At 48.4% G+C, this 17,874-nt stretch overlaps 1 protein-coding gene across 1 annotated transcript in view; it reads right to left on the bottom strand.

Moving 5' to 3' along the window:
• Positions 1–17,874, bottom strand: part of DNAH9 (dynein axonemal heavy chain 9) — a 362,400-nt gene that overhangs the window by 158,165 nt on the left and 186,361 nt on the right. Inside the window, exons 39-41 of the mRNA XM_080680625.1 lie at positions 5,374–5,539; positions 3,683–3,785; positions 959–1,198 (exon numbers count right to left, since the gene is read on the bottom strand). Of these exons, the coding sequence (XP_080536751.1) occupies positions 959–1,198; positions 3,683–3,785; positions 5,374–5,539 (509 nt within the window). The remainder of the gene's footprint in view (positions 1–958; positions 1,199–3,682; positions 3,786–5,373; positions 5,540–17,874) is intronic.

Raw genomic sequence — 17,874 nt, 5'->3', positions numbered from 1 at the left:
GGGTGGAACATGCAGGCCCTGTGTTCTCAGGGTCCAGCCCTTTGCTGGTCTTGGGTTTCCCCGAGTCTGACAGGTAGTGTGCTGGGTAATTAATTCCAAATACTTGGCTCCCTGCTCCCCCAGGGAGGGTCATGCTTCATTCGCTGGCCTCATTGACATTTCCCTTACAGGTGTGGCCTCTGTGTGGTGTGAATGACATTCTTCCCTCAGTAATGGCCCAGTGCTATCTTGGGGTGAGGTCTCTTTGAAAATTAGTTTGTGCAGATTCTTATCCAGGACAGGAGAATTGTGGACGTCACCATGTAAGGATGCTTGTACCTGACCAAGGGGAAGAGCGGACCGGGGTTTGCTGCAGCGCCCTCTAATGGTGAAAGGCCACACTACTGGAAACCACAGGCACAGACAGGCCTTCACCGTTCAGATGAGCAGCTGAAAGGATCTGAAATGGCTCTGGCCTGGAAAAGAAGCTGGAATAATTAGAACCGAGGCATCCCAAGGGCCGGCAGATGGTATCTCAGGAATATTACGACATGGCTTCTTCAAGAGGCAGAGCTATCCTGCGCAGTTGGGGACATTCCTTTTCATCCAAGAACAATGGATGTACCACCAGGGCCTGCAGAATAGTTTTCTCTTTCTTTCTTCTGTGCCATTTTGCTCGCTAGGCATGCTGACATCATTATGTAACATTATCGCCAAGATGCTCAGCCTCCTCCAACCTGAAGGAACCAACTCGGAAATGCATTCTGTTACTGGGAAATAATTTATTGGCAAACAGACCTCTATTTTTTGAAGTCCGTCCTCATGGGGTCCATGGCACTCTATTTACCTGTTTATGTTCTTGACTCCATGGGAACTGTGCCTTTGCCAAGAGTTTGGCATCTACTACTAATTTACCCAGAATGCGAGGAACGAGATCATCACTGAGCCTTCTGGGGTGTCTCGGAGCAGATGGGCTCACCTGGAAAATGTTGGCGAAGTCTCGGAGATTGAAGATATAGTGGAATTTGATTGCCGTGGGTAGGAATGTGGTGGCGATTTTCCGATGGAAGGTAAGGGCCAGGTTGATCAGCTGGGGGGTGGATTTCTGCAGTGATGCTGGGAAGTTTCCAAGACTCAGGTGCTGAGTCAGGATGGAGCTGTAGATGGAGGACAGGGCGTCTGCTCCCGGGAAGGAGAGGACAAAGATACTGAAGTGACGCTGTGCGAGGAAACAGAGGCATGGAGGCGGCTGAGTGAGAAACCTGGGGTCTCAGAATAAAGCCAACCTTTCTGAATTTACACAAAACAGAATTCATATAAAAGCTTTAAATTTCATATGATGGCCACATTTTTCACATTAGACCCAAATTTAGGTTGGACCTAAAATAACTGGGAGAATAATGGGCTTTAGAGCTTGGGTAAAAGACGTCAGTATGGGGGAGCAGGAAGAAAACTGAGCCTGGGGTCAATGGGGGAGCAGGAGGAGAACTGAGCTCAGACTCAATGGGGGAGCTGGAGGAGAAATGAGCTGCGGCTCAGTGGGGGAGCAGGAGGAGAACTAAGCCTGGGGTCAATGGGGGAGCAGGAGGAGAACTGAGCTGGGGCTCCATGGGGGAGCAGGAGGAGAAGTGAGCTGGGGCTCAGTGGGGAGCAGGAGGAGAACTGAGCTGGGGCTCAGTGGGGAGCAGGAGGAGAACTGAGCTGGGGCTCAATGGGGGAGCAGGAGGAGAACTGAGCTGGGGCTCAGTTGGGGAGCAGGAGGAGAACTGAGCTGGGGCTCAGTGGGGGAGCAGGAGGAGAACTGAGCTGAGGCTCAGTGGGGGAGCAGGAGGAGAACTGAGCTGGGGCTCAGTGGGGGAGCAGGAGGAGAACTGAGCTGGGGCTCAGTGGGGAGCAGGAGGAGAACTGAGCTGGGGCTCAGTGGGGGAGCAGGAGGAGAACTGAGCTGGGGCTCAGTGGGGAGCAGGAGGAGAAGTGAGCTGGGGCTCAGTTGGGAGCAGGAGGAGAACTGAGCTGAGGCTCAGTCGGGGAGCAGGAGGAGAAGTGAGCTGGGGCTCAGTGGGGGAGCAGGAGGAGAACTGAGCTGGGGCTCAATGAGGGAGCAGGAGGAGAAGTGAGCTGGGGCTCAGTGGGGGAGCAGGAGGAGAACTGAGCTGGGGCTCAATGGGGGAGCAGGAGGAGAACTGAGCTGGGGCTCAATGGGGGAGCAGGAGGAGAAGTGAGCTGGGGCTCAGTGGGGAGCAGGAGGAGAACTGAGCTGGGGCTCAGTGGGGGAGCAGGAGGAGAAGTGAGCTGGGGCTCAGTGGGGAGCAGGAGGAGAAGTGAGCTGGGGCTCAATGGGGGAGCAGGAGGAGAACTGAGCTGGGCTCAGTGGGGGAGCAGGAGGAGAACTGAGCTGGGGCTCAGTGGGGAGCAGGAGGAGAAGTGAGCTGGGGCTCAATGGGGGAGCAGGAGGAGAAGTGAGCTGGGGCTCAGTGGGGGAGCAGGAGAAGAACTGAGCTGGGGCTCAGTGGGGGAGCAGGAGGAGAAGTGAGCTGGGGCTCAATGGGGGAGCAGGAGGAGAACTGAGCTGGGGCTCAGTGGGGGAGCAGGAGGAGAACTGAGCTGGGCTCAGTGGGGAGCAGGAGGAGAGCTGAGCTGGGGCTCAGTGGGGGAGAAGGAGGAGAACTGAGCTGGGGCTCAGTGGGGAGCAGGAGGAGAAGTGAGCTGGGGCTCAATGGGGGAGCAGGAGGAGAAGTGAGCTGGGCTCAGTGGGGGAGCAGGAGGAGAACTGAGCTGGGGCTCAGTGGGGGTGTAGGAGGAGAACTGAGCTGGGGCTCAATGGGGGAGCAGGAGGAGAAGTGAGCTGGGGATCAGTAGGGAGCAGGAGGAGAACTGAGATGGGGCTCAATGGGGGAGCAGGAGGAGAACTGAGCTGGGGCTCAATGGGGGAGCAGGAGGAGAACTGAGCTGGGGCTCAATGGGGGAGCAGGAGGAGAACTGAGCTGGGGCTCAATGGGGGAGCAGGAGGAGAAGTGAGCTGGGGCTCAGTGGGGGAGCAGGAGGAGAAGTGAGCTGGGGCTCAGTGGGGGAGCAGGAGGAGAAGTGAGCTGGGGCTCAGTTGGGAGCAGGAGGAGAACTGAGCTGGGGCTCAGTGGGGGAGCAGGAGGAGAAGTGAGCTGGGGCTTAGTGGGGGAGCAGGAGGAGAAGTGAGCTGGGGCTCAGTGGGGGAGCAGGAGGAGAAGTGAGCTGGGGCTCAATGGGGGAGCAGGAGGAGAAGTGAGCTGGGCTCAGTGGGGGAGCAGGAGGAGAACTGAGCTGGGGCTCAGTGGGGAGCAGGAGGAGAACTGAGCTACTGCTCTGTGGGGAGCAGTAGAAGTGATCCTAGGCTCAATGGGGGAGCAGGAGGAGAACTGAGCTGGGGCTCAGGAAACCTGAGTTTGATACTGAGCATTCACATGACCTTGGGAGAGTCATTTCATCTTCCTGACGTTTTCCTATCTTGAAAAATGAGTTTAATCAGATGAACTCTATGACCCTGTCCAATTCTAAACAGCTTTATAACTCTGGGTCTAGGAGTTCCTCTTCTTAGAAAGTCAGCATCCTGCACGATTTACCACTTTTAAAGGCTGGACGGGGGAAGGGCCAATTCTTACTATGCTCAAGTAACATCAGCCCTGGTAAGGCAGTGTTTAGGGTCCCAGAACCACAGCTCCTCCCATACCTGAAGCCGTGGGTTGATGGTGAAGCTGCCTGAAGTAGGATTCATACAGGAAACATACTGCACATTCATGATCTCCTTTAAAGACAGCTTGTTCCGATCATACCTGGAACAGTCAGAAAACATAGGTGAGAGCTGTGTGAGGGCCCAGGCAGGCAAGTGCCTTGTCCAGGTGAGATACGATGTGCCCTGTTGTTCACATGTTTGGGTGGTTGGTAGAGACTGAGAAGAGACATGAACCTCGGACAAAATCCTGATGATCCAGTACTTATAGAAACAGCGTAGGGAGAAGAGATCACAACGATGCACTAAGGGGTAGGAGGAAGATCAGGGTGCATGGCACCCCAGGAGGCAAAGGCAGTCAGCATTTCTAAAAAGGGAAAGTGGTCCAGCACATCATGTGCTACGGAGAGAATACAGAGATTGATTTCATCATAAAGATACAGTTAGTAGCTGAGCAGGAATGGTTTATGAGGGAGGAGGAAATAGAAACTAATAATAATGGCCTGAGGAGTGAGTAGGAGGTGAGGGCATGAAGACAGAGTAGAGAAATTTGATTAAGTAGGGAGAGAGAGAGAGAGAGCAGTAAATTGAGAATGATTTTTTTTTAATACAACAGAAATGTATACATGTTTTTATGAAGGAAACAGGGGACTAGTTGATGAAGTGAGGATTTCAGGAGGTGGGGATAAGTAGAATCAAGATGCTGGTGGGCGGCTATGCCCCAGGGAAGATGTGACAGGAGGAGGGAGAAAGGCTGCAGGGATGCACGTAAGTTGTCTAGATGTGCAAGCAAGAGGCAGATGGCGTGTGATCATCAGCTGAGGTGGGTGGGAAGCTTGAGGAGAGGGGGAAGGTATGAAATGGATATTTCTGAGCGTGGAAATGTAAACAGATGGAGGCAGTAAGGAAGAGTTTCCAGGAAGTTTCTACTTCCGTTTAAGACTTGTGACCTTGAATCCAAAGTAAAACTCATAAGCCTGGCTGATTTCCTCCAGGGTAGCTCAACTGCTCAGATGCTGGCGTGGAGACTGTGGGTGGTTGTATATGGCAAGCATCCAACAAAGAGGAATGAATGAAAGGCAACTCAGGTTACCATCACAACTATAGTTCTCTCTGGATTTCCTCTTCAGATTGCCCACTCCCTCTCAGCAGCCGATTCATGTGTGAGGTAGGAAGATGAGCCAAAAATGGTCAAATGCCTGACTTGTGGGTTTTTTTTCCTGCCAAGTTCAGCCCTTTTGCTATTAAAAACTACATTGTTTCAAGAGACAGTGTGGGCCCTGAGTTGCTCTGAAGAGACAAAGGCTGCTGAGACCTGCAGATGCTCTGCACTGGGCAGTGTGTTGGGTGTGACCATTGTGCCTGCTCAGGGCTATGGGCCTGCGATGAGGGGAGGAGGAAGAGTCACTTCTGCTTTGGGGGTTTGGAGAAGGCAACTTTTGAGAAGAATATTGAAGACAAAAGTAGGCTTTTCTCCTTAGATGAGGGCTCAGTACCTTCTCCTCAGGTGGGTCATGATGCCCTGTCTGAAAGCCCACTCAGGAAACAGAACCCTGTGAGGAAGGGAGTCGGCCACGGGGATTCTCCTCCGGCTGCAGAGCTAAACTGAGGGGTGCAGTTCCAAGGGAGGCGGCTGGCTCGGCCCTGCCTCGGTTCCTTCCCCCCAGCCCGGGCCCTCGGCGCGCTCCTACCAGTGGCCGTAGTCCAGGTGCTGCCTGATGAGGGTGTGGGGCTGCACCGTCCCGTAAGCATCCACCTCCGGCATGTTCATGTCGTCGATGAAGTAGATCAGCTTCTTGTTCCCTGGGGGGCCATAGTTTCTCCCTGCCTTCTTCTCCAGAGGCTTCTCCAGGACAGCTGATGGGAGAGTAAGTTGGAGAGGGAAGGGCGTTCAAACCTTAGATGACAGTACGGATGCCAAGTACGAGCCGTGGTGCCGTGTGCATGTGTGTGGAAATGACAGCAGTAGTTCCACCAGCTGCAGGGGTTCCACTGGACCAGACGGAGACCTGGGAATGACCTGGCAGTACTGGAGACAGTATCCACCAGGCCCTGAACCTCTTACTATGTGCGGGGTGTTAGGTCTTTACAAACGTTAATTATCTCATTTGGCCTTCCTCATAACCCTGTAAGATTAGTGCTATTATCCCATTTTAGAGATGAGGAAACTGAGGCTCAGAAGGACACTGCAACTCCTCTAAGGTGGAGCCAGTATACAAACCCAGAGCAGTCAAATGACGAAGCCCATGCTCTTTCTGTGATCTCTGTGGGCCCAGTTTTCTTTGGGAATAGACCAGAAACAGAAAATGCCTTGGCAGTTCCAGGGCCCAGTACTCTAGCCTGGAGGAAACCTGCATGGAAGCGGACCCTGGGTAGACTGGCCCTCCTTGTCTAGAATAGCAGGGCAGCATGAAGGCTGTGGCTTCCATCCTGGGGCCGGGTGGAGGCCCCTTCCACTCCTGGGCTACAAGAGAGGACAACAGTGCTGTCAAAGAGCTCACCCCCTGGGCTTTTCTTGGAGCGGGAATAGAAACACTAGCCTCAGAGAATTTCCCAGAAGCCTCCAGGATCATGAAGCCCCCCACCCAGCACCTTCAGGTTGCCAGGCCCTCTACCAGAGCATCTTGTGTCTTCCTGGAGACTCAGTACAGACGGTGCAGGAGCTGTTTCTCCAATTATCCAGCCAGAGGGAAGGAATCAAACAGCATGGTTTCCAGCCTGACAGGACTTGTTTAGAACAAACTTAAGAAACAGGGTGGAGGTATATGTGTTTTTTTTTCAATTAAGCAATTAAATATTTATGTATTGCCAGAACCAACACTTCCTGGAAGCTCTAAGAACCATCTGATTCTCTCTCTTGAGAAACGAATTTGTAAACAAGGAGAAAGTGTCACTAGACATAGGAAGGTGACAGATAGAAAGACAAGTTCCTTCAAGAAGCTGGAATATTGGATTCTCTGGTCCTGGGTTAAATTCAGTGCTTAAAATATGAAACAAATGTAAATTCAATTAGCATCCCATTAACATACACTATCAACCAATTAATCACCCAACACCTTCTTCCCCCTAAAAATATAACTATATACGAGATCTGTCAAAATGAAATATAATTAATGGGCTGCCAAGGACATGTTTTTGAGAACAGTCCTTCCTCTAAGAAATGCTCTCCTTAGGAAGACTCTTTTCTCCTCCTTCCAAAGCAGTGATTCTCCAATCTACCCCTGACATTAAGCAGACCCTGTGATTTGGGCTGATTCAGCTCTATGTGCTTCTAAAGGACTGTTGAGGAGAAAAGCATGCCAGTTAGCAAGACGTGGCCTTGGGATACACTGAATTATCTCACGGGACAAGTAAGCACCCCAGAAAAGAGAGGACTCCCTGGGGAGAGGCACACACACTTTTGATCCCTTCTTGGCCAAGCTCTGCTCCAGGTCCCCTCTAGGCGAGAGGGTAGCAGGCTTTTCTTTCCAGCCAGAACCGGAGGAGCACAGTGGCTGTCAGTGTCAGCAAACATGCTGATGTTGAAGATGCTAAACATGCAAGACATCTACAGAAGTGTGGCCCGGGGTCTGCATTGTGGTGATCAAGTCCTACGAGTCACGCCTATCCTCAGGCGGGCTCACCTGTACATCTTAGTAATTTCTCCACATGGAACTCCAGACGTCCAGCTAGAATGGTATATAGCAGGTGCACCTGCGACTCACCGGTTTATCCATGTTCCTCCAGCACTGTTTCACCACTAGCGTATATTTGAAGAGCAATTTCATTATCAAAGTGAAATTGTTCTCTCACATCAGTGTCTCCACTGCCACCATCCTTGTGTACCGGCTCTCATCTAGTAACTATCAAATCTCCCAAATGGCCTTCCTCCTTCCACCGTGGTTCCCTTCACTATACTCCAAACAGAGGCGTGGGCATCCTTCTAAGATATACATCAGTTGGGCCCGTCCCCTGCTTAAAGCTCTTCAGTGGCATCTCATCTCACTTGGGGCAAAAGCCAGACTGGTTACACCCACAGACCTCACACCAATGTTGCTCCCCCACTGCTCCCCTGGTCCCTCCCTCGGCTCGGGCCACCCTGCGTCTGACACACTCGCTGCCTCGGGGCCTCTGCTCTGGATGCCTCCTCTACCTGGACCCTTTTCTCCCAAATGCTAGGAACGTTTGCTCCTTACTTACCTCATGCATGTATGTACTCAAATGCCACTTTCTCAATAAGTCCTTCCCTGGCACTCTATATAAAATTACACCCTACCTCCTCCCATCAGTGTGGCTCAGTGGTTGAGCATCAACCTATGAACCAGGAGGTCAAGATTTGATTCAACCTATGAACCAGGAGGTCAGGGCACATGGCTGGGTTGTGGGCTCAAGCCCCAGTGCGGGGGCGTGCAGGAGGCAGCCAATCAATGATTCTCTCTCATTGATGTTTCTATCTCTCCCTCCCTCTCCCTTCCTCTCTGAAATCAGTAAAAAAATATTTTTTAAAAAATATTTTCTGTCCATGCTTCATTTTTTTCCATAACACGTATGAGTACTTAACATCCTATATTTCACTAATTTTCTGTTTATTGTCTCACCCCCTCTGCCCTCTAAACTCTGTAAGCCAGGAAATCTCTCTGCTTTTCTCATTGTCATACCCCAGCACAGAGAACGTTATCTAGCATAAAGGAGGATGTTGAAGAACATTTACTAAATGAAGAAATAAATGAATTTTATTATTTTAATGCGCCCCAGGAATAGGCAGGGAAAGAGCCAAGGCCATTACCCCCATTTTGTAACTAAGGTAAAAGAAGCTAAGGTGGGTTAAATGCTTTGCTGGAATTAGAATTCAGGTCTTTGGATACTGACTTGACCACTTCTTTCACATCACCCGGAGAAAGTCCTTGTAAGCCCTAACATCTCAACCCCTTGCCAGGGATGTCCCTGACTGTCCAGTCCCACTGACCCCTCCAGTCCCTGAATGGTAGAGCAGGACATTTGTCCATGGAGCACTGCTAGGAACCCGACCTATATACACGTCCTTGACCATTCCCCTACCGAGGATTTGACGTGCATTATCCCATCGACGCCTACTGTAAGAGCAGACTTATAAAGTATTGTAATCAGCTTTTTAAAAAATAATATTTTTTACAGAGAAGAGAGGGAGAGAGATAGGGACACCAATGATGAGAGAGAATCATTGAACAGCTGCCTCTTATATACCCTACACTGGGGATCGCCCGCAACCCCGGCATGTGTGCCCTGACTGGGAATCGAACTGTGACCTCCTAGTTCATAGGTCGACACTCAACCACTGAACAACACCGGCTGGGCTTGTCATCAGCTTTTTAAAAATCTTTTAATACATGAGCAAACTGAGGCTTAGAGAAACTAAGGGACTTTATCCAAGGCCATACAGCTAGTGAGGGTAAAGCCAAGGTTCTAACCCAGATTACCTCATGTAACCCATACTATAAACTACTTCTTAAACATTACTGCAACCTGGCTCTGTCCTTGAGAAATTCCCAGTTCACTCATTGCCTGACTGTGTTTTGACAGAGAACATTAGTAATTAATCATGTCTTACTTTGCATTGATATGATTTGTGTACCTGTGTTTGAACTATTTCCTTACACATTATCTAATTTTTTCACATTAAGATGCTTTAGTTATATTGCAAGGACTTAAGTTGTGTTTATTCTTTCAAAAAATAACATACTTTGCATGATTATAAAAATACATGTTTACTACATAATGATTAAAAAGCATAGAAAATAATAATGAAGAAAATGAAAATTACCCACAATTCTTACCTACTAATAAACATTACTTTCAATATTTCTGTGTATTTCATCCTAGTCTATTTGCTCTGTTAGATTTTTCCTTTATAAAATCAGAATTATGCTGCAGATTCTGCTTGTATTTTTTTAAAAAAAATTTTTTATTGATTTCAGAGAGGAAAGGAGAGGGAGAGATAGAAACATCAATGATAAGAAAGAATCATTGACCGGCTGCCTCCTGCACACCCATTGGGGATCAAGCCTGCAACCCAGGCATGTGCCCTGATCAGGAACTGAACCGTGACCTTCTAGTTCATAGGTCGACACTAAACCACTGAGCCACACCAGCCAGGCTTTGCTTGTATTTCTCTCTCTCTTTCTCTCTCTCTCTTTAAATCTTCACCTGAGGATATTTTTCCAATTATCTTTAAGAGAGGGTGGAAGAGAGAGGGAAAGACTGAGAGAAACATTGATGTGAGAGAAACACATCGTTTGGTTGCCTCCTGCATGAGTCCCGACCAGGGCCCAAGGGGAGCCTGAAACCAGGGTACGTGGCCTTGGCCAGAATCAAACCTGGGACCCTTTGGTCTAAAGGCTGACGCCCTATCCACTGAGCCAAACTAGCTAGGGCTCTGCTTGTATTTTTTATTTCGCATATTGTAGACATCTTTATATGATAATATATAACCTCCAATAACTTGATTTTTTAAAATTAATCCAAGCAGGCTTTTATTTTTTTAAAATAAAAAGTTTGTTTGATAAAGTAACTACATATTTAACAGAAAAATTGTTAAAGTAAGAAGTTAAAGGCACATCAAGGGATAATTTTTTTATCCAATTTAAAGGGATTATTTTACCTATCAATAAAACAAAATTCGAGAAAATTATTTTGAAGTTTATATTTTATAACATTGCAGAGCAATGTTAAAATATGGGGTTATATTTCTGTACTAGGAGTCAGCATTTAAATAAATCACTGGTCTAACCATTACTATGTCATAAACGCAACAACAACAACAAAACACCCACCCTGAAAGTCTATACTAATTTAAAATACTATCCAAGTTCCATTAAAAAGCCATAAATATATGGCACAAGTTAATTACAAAAGGCATTTCATGTACTCTTAAGTGCACATATAGTAATAAAATGTAATAGGAGACCTAAAACTAAAGTACTTACTATATTTAACATGAAGTAATCTTGTCATCTTAGAACTTAGGGTGTTGCTAGGGAAATAGAGTCTAAACAGTCATCCAGATACTTAAAAACTTTTTTGGATACATTTTCCTAAAACAAGCAGAGGCCTTCAGCCACCTCACTGAATCTAGAGGTATATCTTCACACCATTTTAAAAAGACTTGACGTGACATACACACGTCCCCTTTGTTGTCTCTTCCATCCTCGATTTACTGAAGGCTAACACTGTGAGGGCTGCGCCAGGCAGAAGGTCACCGAGCTGACTGACCTCGCTGGGCGAGGACCATCTCACTGGCGAGCAAACCAGCGAGGAGCTACATGGTCACTGGCAGGAAGTTTAAAAAAAGCGTAAAAACACTTTGCCTTTGTGCTGAGTTGGCCAAAAGGAATGAGGATAAACTGATGTTTATAGAGCAGAAAGCACTATATAAATCAATCTGAGATGCTATCCTTAAAGGCGCTTTTTCTATAAAGAAGTCTGACTCAGCTAGATGAAATAAATCACAGGTTTCCTCTCTCTTCCTCAAGGTGCTTTTCTGGACCTGGGGTATGTGTGAGTGTTTGGCAAATGGTGTGAGGTTATCTGGAGGTTTTCAAACATCCTGCTGATTAAGAGCTAATGAAAGAAACACCTGCTAGTAATTAAGGGAAGCTGGTCACACCAACACCCAGCAGTTCAGCTAACCGTGGTCGGCAAACTGCGGCTCACGAGCCACATGCGGCTCTTTGGCCCCTTGAGTGTGGCTCTTCCACAAAATACCATGGCCTGGGCGAGTCTATTTTGAAGAAGTGGCGTTAGAAGAAGTTTAAGTTAAAAAAATTTGGCTCTCAAAAGAAATTTCAATCGTTGTACTGTTGATATTTGGCTCTGTTGACTAATGAGTTTGCCGACCACTGGTAGGAAAAAGCCCCCTTCACACTCGCACATCATGGTGGGTTCTTCACAGCAGCAATGAGATCCAAAGCCTTCCTGCCCAGATTCCTGGAGCACCTGCACCAGCCCTATTGAAGCAGAGGCAGGGATTCCTGGGGATCCGTCCTGGGTTTGGCGCCCAGGGAAGGGGTGCCTGTGGTCTTCGGAGCACCCTGCTGCAGTCCTTGTCCCCTCGATTCAGCTCCGTAGTCCACTGTTCCTGCTTCTGCTGCCTCTGCCTCTGCCAGCGGCTTTGGGTGGCCCGCACCTCCCGGCACGGCTGCACTAAGGCCTGTGTGACCTCTGGCTCTGTGCGGAGGCCATGGCACAGCTCAGTAGCAGGCCTCTGTGCCACCTAAAGGCTGGCCTTCCTCTTCAGCTCCCCCCTCTCTCTCCCAGCGGCTGGGCTGGCCCACTCAGCTGCTTTCCAGCAATGCTCTTTCCTGGAGGAACCAGGCGTGGGCCTCGCAGCTGCCTCAGCTCAGCTCAGCTTCCTCCACCTCCTGCCACGTCTGCAACTTTCTCTGCTGTTCTCCTTTAGGAGCGAACGACCCTCACTGCCTCCAGCTGCTGCTTCAGGTCCCACTGCAGCTCCTCCTCCAAGAGCTGTGTGTGGAAGCGAACTCTTGTCTGTTTCGTGGATCTCACCACTTCCCTGCGCACAGTTGTTCCGATTGTGGGTGATTTCCCACTTCCCCGTGACACGCCTCCGATTGTGGGTGAGGCTTGCCAGACAAGTTCAGTGTCAGCCCAGGAACGTTTCACTGACTAGCAGCCCAGTCTCCTCCAGGACCACTTTTTGCTGGTTTGGACTTTCTTTTATTTGCTGGTCCAGCTTCATCACACCCATTGTAAGCCCATTGCTGCCTTTGCTGGCTTCTCTGGCTTCAAAACATTCCTAATTAAAGGAAGCTACGATGGAGGAAGAATACTGGAGGCCTCAGAAAACTCCCACCCACAGGTCACCGAGAGCGGCAGAGGACAAGGAGGTGGTGTCAAGGGCCTGCTGCAGGCGCAGATGGCGGCCTCTCCAAGCCCCTCGTGGCAAGGGCTCCCCATTTCTGGGGTCTGAGCTCAGTGGGAGGCCACACCAGCCAGCACACACAGGATCACAGCTCAGCCTGGTCCTGACCCAGGCAGCCTTGAGAAGCACCTGATGCCCACCTGGCCCCAGAGGGGCACCGCGGACCGGGGACCGGTCCTGGGCTGTGCAGCCTGGCCCGCAGGTCCTTGGCGGCCCTGGTCCAAAGTGCACCGCAGGGCCTTTGCCCTGCAGCAGGAGCCCAGCTAGGGGCTCTCACGTGGCCCTGTTGTCCTGGGAACCGGTGCCCGAGCATCACCCAGCCTGTCCCCCCACGCCCGAGCTCGCCCTCCACCAGGCACTGGCAGCCAGCTCCCAGCCATCGACCAGCGATGGTCCCTGCCAGGTCGGCACAGGAAGATGCTCAGCCGTCTCTGGGCTCTCCCCTCTCCAGGTAGAGCCCTGGAGCCTGCTCTACCCTTTCACAGCCTGGAGGGTGGAACCGCCCAGCCACGTCTCCATGGTGACTAGCAGAGGGGGCAGAGCCAGCAGAGCTCATGGGGGTGGGAGCTTTGGCCCTGGCGTGTCTGTTGGTGTTGGGAACATTTTCCTTGAAACAAGAGGCATTCTGAAGTTCCTACAGTGGGCTCGGCTGCTGTACGTTCAGCTTCCACAGCTGGGCCTGGAGGTCCCAGTTAATCTCCAGCTCAAGGAGAGCCTTGCTCCTGGGAGGAGCCGGACTGGCCTTGTCCAGCCTCTGGCCACTGGGCTCACGATCTTCACGCTCCCACTGAAGCGGCCTTCTTGGTGCGCCCGCCAGAGGAGGCTCAGGCCTGGAGGGTCCGTCAAATCCCCAAATCTTGGATTTAATTGCTGCACTGTGCTCCTTAATTTGGAGGTACCGAATTGATGGAATGGTTTCTCTATTGTCTAAAATACATGTTGTTTTCCATTTCCTTACACTTTGATACTCCCTTCCCCCTTTCCAGCAGAGCGCCTCGCCAAAGCTGGCCTCTTCTGTGGAAATTCAGATTATGGCTTCCAGTTATCAAAGGGGAGGCCACTGCAGCTCGACAGCAGACAGCCTGACATAAGACTCACCGTGTGACTCTGAGAGAAGTCACTTAACAGCACCAGGCCTCATTTTCTCACTTATGAAAACGGAGACTGTCATCTGCCTACCTCAAGACCTCCTGTTGCATGAAAAAAATTTGTTTACATCACTAGTCTCAGATTTTCTTGCACTCAAAAGCATTATGCATACAGCGTGTCATGGGGTGTGGAGGATTAAATGAAACATTCAGTAAAGCATGTGCTATCCACACTGGTGAGCCATGTGAATCCCTGGAACTACAACCCCACCTGTATTTAAAGCAGTTCTGAGTCTGTGTTTAGGAAAGTGCTCAGTGGAGGCCCCAGAGCTGATATAGGAGAGAGCAGAGAGGTGCAGAGATTACCAAGCAGCTACTTTCTCTAGTAAAAAATACCTGATTTTGAGGAAAATGAGTGAGCTGTGGAATATTCCCCTGGGGCCTTGATGAATTAACCTGCTGGGTGGAGTTATTGCCATTTGAGAAGTGGAACATTTCTTCCAAAAACATTATTTTTGTTTTAGCATAGTTTATGTCCGACTTCTCTTTCAAGCCAAAAGGGGTTTGCTTGTGTTCCTTTTGTTTTGGCAGTTGGGGCTTTGAAATTGTTGTATAGTATTTATAGATTCTAAAACTTGAAAAGGATTATAATATTATAATAATAACAGCTTCCATTTAATAAGCACTTATCGTATGCCGGTAATCACTCTGAGTGTTTTGCATATTTTATCTTGCTATTTAGGAATGAAAAGAATAAACTATTGACACACTCAGCAATGTGGCTAAATCTCAAATTCATGCTGAGTAATAGAAGCCAGACAAAACCAAGTACATGCTGTATGATTCCATTATGTAAAATTCTAGGAAATGCAAAGTAACCTATTGTGACAGAAACCAATCACGGTTGCCTAGGAATCGGGGGAGGGGTGGGTGGCAGCTGGGTGAGAGAGAGGGATTACCGAGGGACATAGGAGCTTTCAGAGGTGACGGATATGTTCATTATCTCACTTGTAGTGATGCTTTCATGAGCGGGTAAATTTTTCAAAACTTAATGAATTGTGTACTTTAATATGTGCCATGTATTATATGTTAATGAAAACTAAAAGTGCTGCCCTGGCTGCTGGTGCGGCTCATGTGGTTGTGCATCATCCCAAGAACTGAGAGGTCGGCAGTTCGATTCCCAGTCAGGGCACATGCCCAGGATGTGGGCTTGATCCCTTTTCTCGCTCTTTCCCCTCCCTCCCTTCCCCTCTCTCTCTAAAATCAAAAAGAAAACCAAAAAACTAGGAATGCTTTTTAAAGGGAAAAATGTTAAAAAATTATGCTGCCTTTTATTAGGTAAATGAATAAATGAGCTGTGATTTAGACACACAATGGAATTTTATGCAGCAGCGAACACCAATGAAACAGATCTCCATGTGTCAAAACAGACAATGATTTAAAAAGTAAGTTGCCAAAGGAAGTTACAGTGTCATATATATGTAAATTTTAAGTGCATACAACACTGTATGTTGGTGGGTACACATATGTATCAAAAGTGTAAATTTGGAATGATACACATTAACTTTAGTAGTGGGTTAATGAGGGGCATGAAGAAGGAAGGGATGGGGTGGAGTGTGGTCTATACTTACAATGCTGAGATACATAGAAAAATACAAATGCTAACATCTGTGAAATCTGGGTGGTGGGTACATGGACATCTGTTATATTATTTTCTGTACATTTCTGCATGATTGAAATATTTCATAATTTAAAAAAAGTTTAAGTAATTCTTCATCCCACTTTCAGCATCCAGTTCCTCTTGCCAGGGGCGATTGTTATAAATTTGTGTATCTTACTGGATACACAGAGGCCCAGTGCACGAATTTGTGCACACATGGGGTCCCTCAGCCTGGCTGGCAATCAGGGCTGAGCGGGGCCATCTGGCCCAGTCCCTATCGGGGCCGATGGGAGCCGGCTGGCTGGGGAGGGACCGCAGGAGGTTGGCCGGCTGAAGAGGGCCTGTGGAAGGGCTCCAGGGTGTGTCCAGCCCGTCTCTCCCAGTCCTGATAAGCCGAACCCCGACAGCAAGCTAACATACTGGTTGTAGTGTCTGCCCCTGGTGGTCAGTGCACATCACAGCGACTGGTTAAGCGGTCAACCGGTTGACTAATCAGTCAGATATTTAGCATATTAGGCATATATACTGTATATGTATATGTATATGTGTATATGTGTAAATTTTCATAGATCTCTTTTTAAACGGAATTTGGAGCATACTGTATATACTGTTCTGCATCTTTCTTTTCTCAATAAAGCTTTGGAAATAGTTGCAACTCAATTCACACAGAATTTCCTCATTCTTTGTAATAATGTTTAGCATTCCATCATATGGATAATTAGGCTATTTCCCTTTGCTTGCCATTAGGGACACATTGTAAACATGCACTTTGCACATCTGTACAGACCATGCCACACTACATGCAGTCTTTTCATAGTTACACAGGATCTAAGTACAAGAGCAATGACCACACTGGGCTGCACAAAGCAATGGGCTTACGAGGTGAGGGACAGTCTCCCTCTTGTTTAAATTGAATAGCTACCTTTTGACTTCCTGCATGTCCTTTTTAAGTTTCTTATTTCCTCTTGGACATTGACTGGCCTCTGGCTCCCACATTTCTAACTGTTGATAGCATACTTTCTCCATTTAGGAGCTATTTTGTTGTTTCTAAAATGTTTTAGGCTAAAAAGCCAAATAATCTAACTTGTTTGGACTCTGACGAGAGTAGAAGGAAGGAGGTCCCAAGGAAGGGAAGTCGGCATCTGAGTCAAGGGTCTGAGCATGGACGGTGTTACAGGTATTCCGGCCCCTCCACGGCTTTGGGTGCTCTCCAGTCCCTGGTCACTTCTGCATGCGAGGTGACAGCAGCTGCTTCACCCACCCCCTGGTGTAAGAGGTGGGACCAGACCAGCGGCCACTAGGGAATTAAGAAGAGGCAGGAAGTGCTGTGTTTGGTGTATGTCTCACTGCAGGAGAGGTGAGCATTCATCCTGACTCTACATGACTGCAACTGTGACTTTTTGGAATAATTCTCTGTTTTCCGACAGGAGGGGAGGAGAGAGTCCTCCCAGTGAAAGACCGAGAGTAGGAGTAAGAGGTCTGGGTGGTGTAAGAAGCTCATCACCTTTCTTGACTATGAAAATGGACTCTAAAGTATTTTATTTTTTACAAAAAAAGAGGGAAGCATCTGTAATACTTGCAGCAATAAAGATAACAAAAAAAGGTTTTTTACAATATAAAATCATAACAGGATTCTAGAAAACAACTCTAGAATACTTAAGTAGGACTAATGATAATAGTAATAACATCAAATATTTATTGCAGTTTCCAAAGTATTTTCTTACTAGGGAGGCAGTATGCCTAGTGGTCAGAGCACAGACACAGAAGTCAGACTGTGTGGATTTAAAACCTGGCTTCACCACTTGCTGTGTGGCTTGGAGTAGCTTATTTAACTTCTCTGTGCTTTGGTTTTCTCATTTGTAACATGGGGGTACAAATACCTCACAAGGCTGTACAAGATTAAGTGACTTAAACATGTGTAAAAGTCTAATCTTAAGTTAGTGCCTAACACATACCTGGTGAATGTTTGCTAAATGTTAGTTATTATTGTCATTATCATCGTCATCATTAGTATAGTTGTAAGTAAATAGCAAGAATGGGTGTCAATGGACAGAACTGGTAACCTGGTTAGACACTAGAATGCTCACCTTGTTGGACGTAAGGCTTGCAAATAAGTGTAGAAGTGTATCTTTCCAGGAACAAAAATGATAAACTCTGTTGGTTAGACCAAGCAGTGTTAAGATGTGGACCAGACTCTCTGGCCCCGTGTCCCAGCCAGCCAAGGAGACCCTACTGTAAGTGAGGGTCCAGGAGGAAGTGACTCTGAGGAGGGGAAACACCTGTATAAGCCTGTGGACCTGAAGCCACACCCAGAGGGCCCATGTCCACTAGGAGGCCCGTGTCCACTAGGAGACCCATGTCCACTAGGAGAACCAAGTCCAATAGGAGGGCCCATATCCACTAGGAGGGCCCCTATCCACTAGGAGACCCATGTCCACTAGGAGGGCCCATGTCCACTGGGAGGCCCATGTCCACTAGGAGGGCCCATGTCCACTAGGAGGGCCCATGTCCACTTGGAGACCCATGTCCACTAGGAGACCCATGTCCA

Source organism: Plecotus auritus (genome assembly GCF_963455305.1).
Source record: "Plecotus auritus genome assembly, chromosome: 7".
NCBI classification, from domain to species: domain Eukaryota; kingdom Metazoa; phylum Chordata; class Mammalia; order Chiroptera; family Vespertilionidae; genus Plecotus; species Plecotus auritus.
The sequence above is the reverse complement of the archived record's forward strand: the minus strand, read 5'-3'. Positions and strand labels throughout refer to the sequence as shown.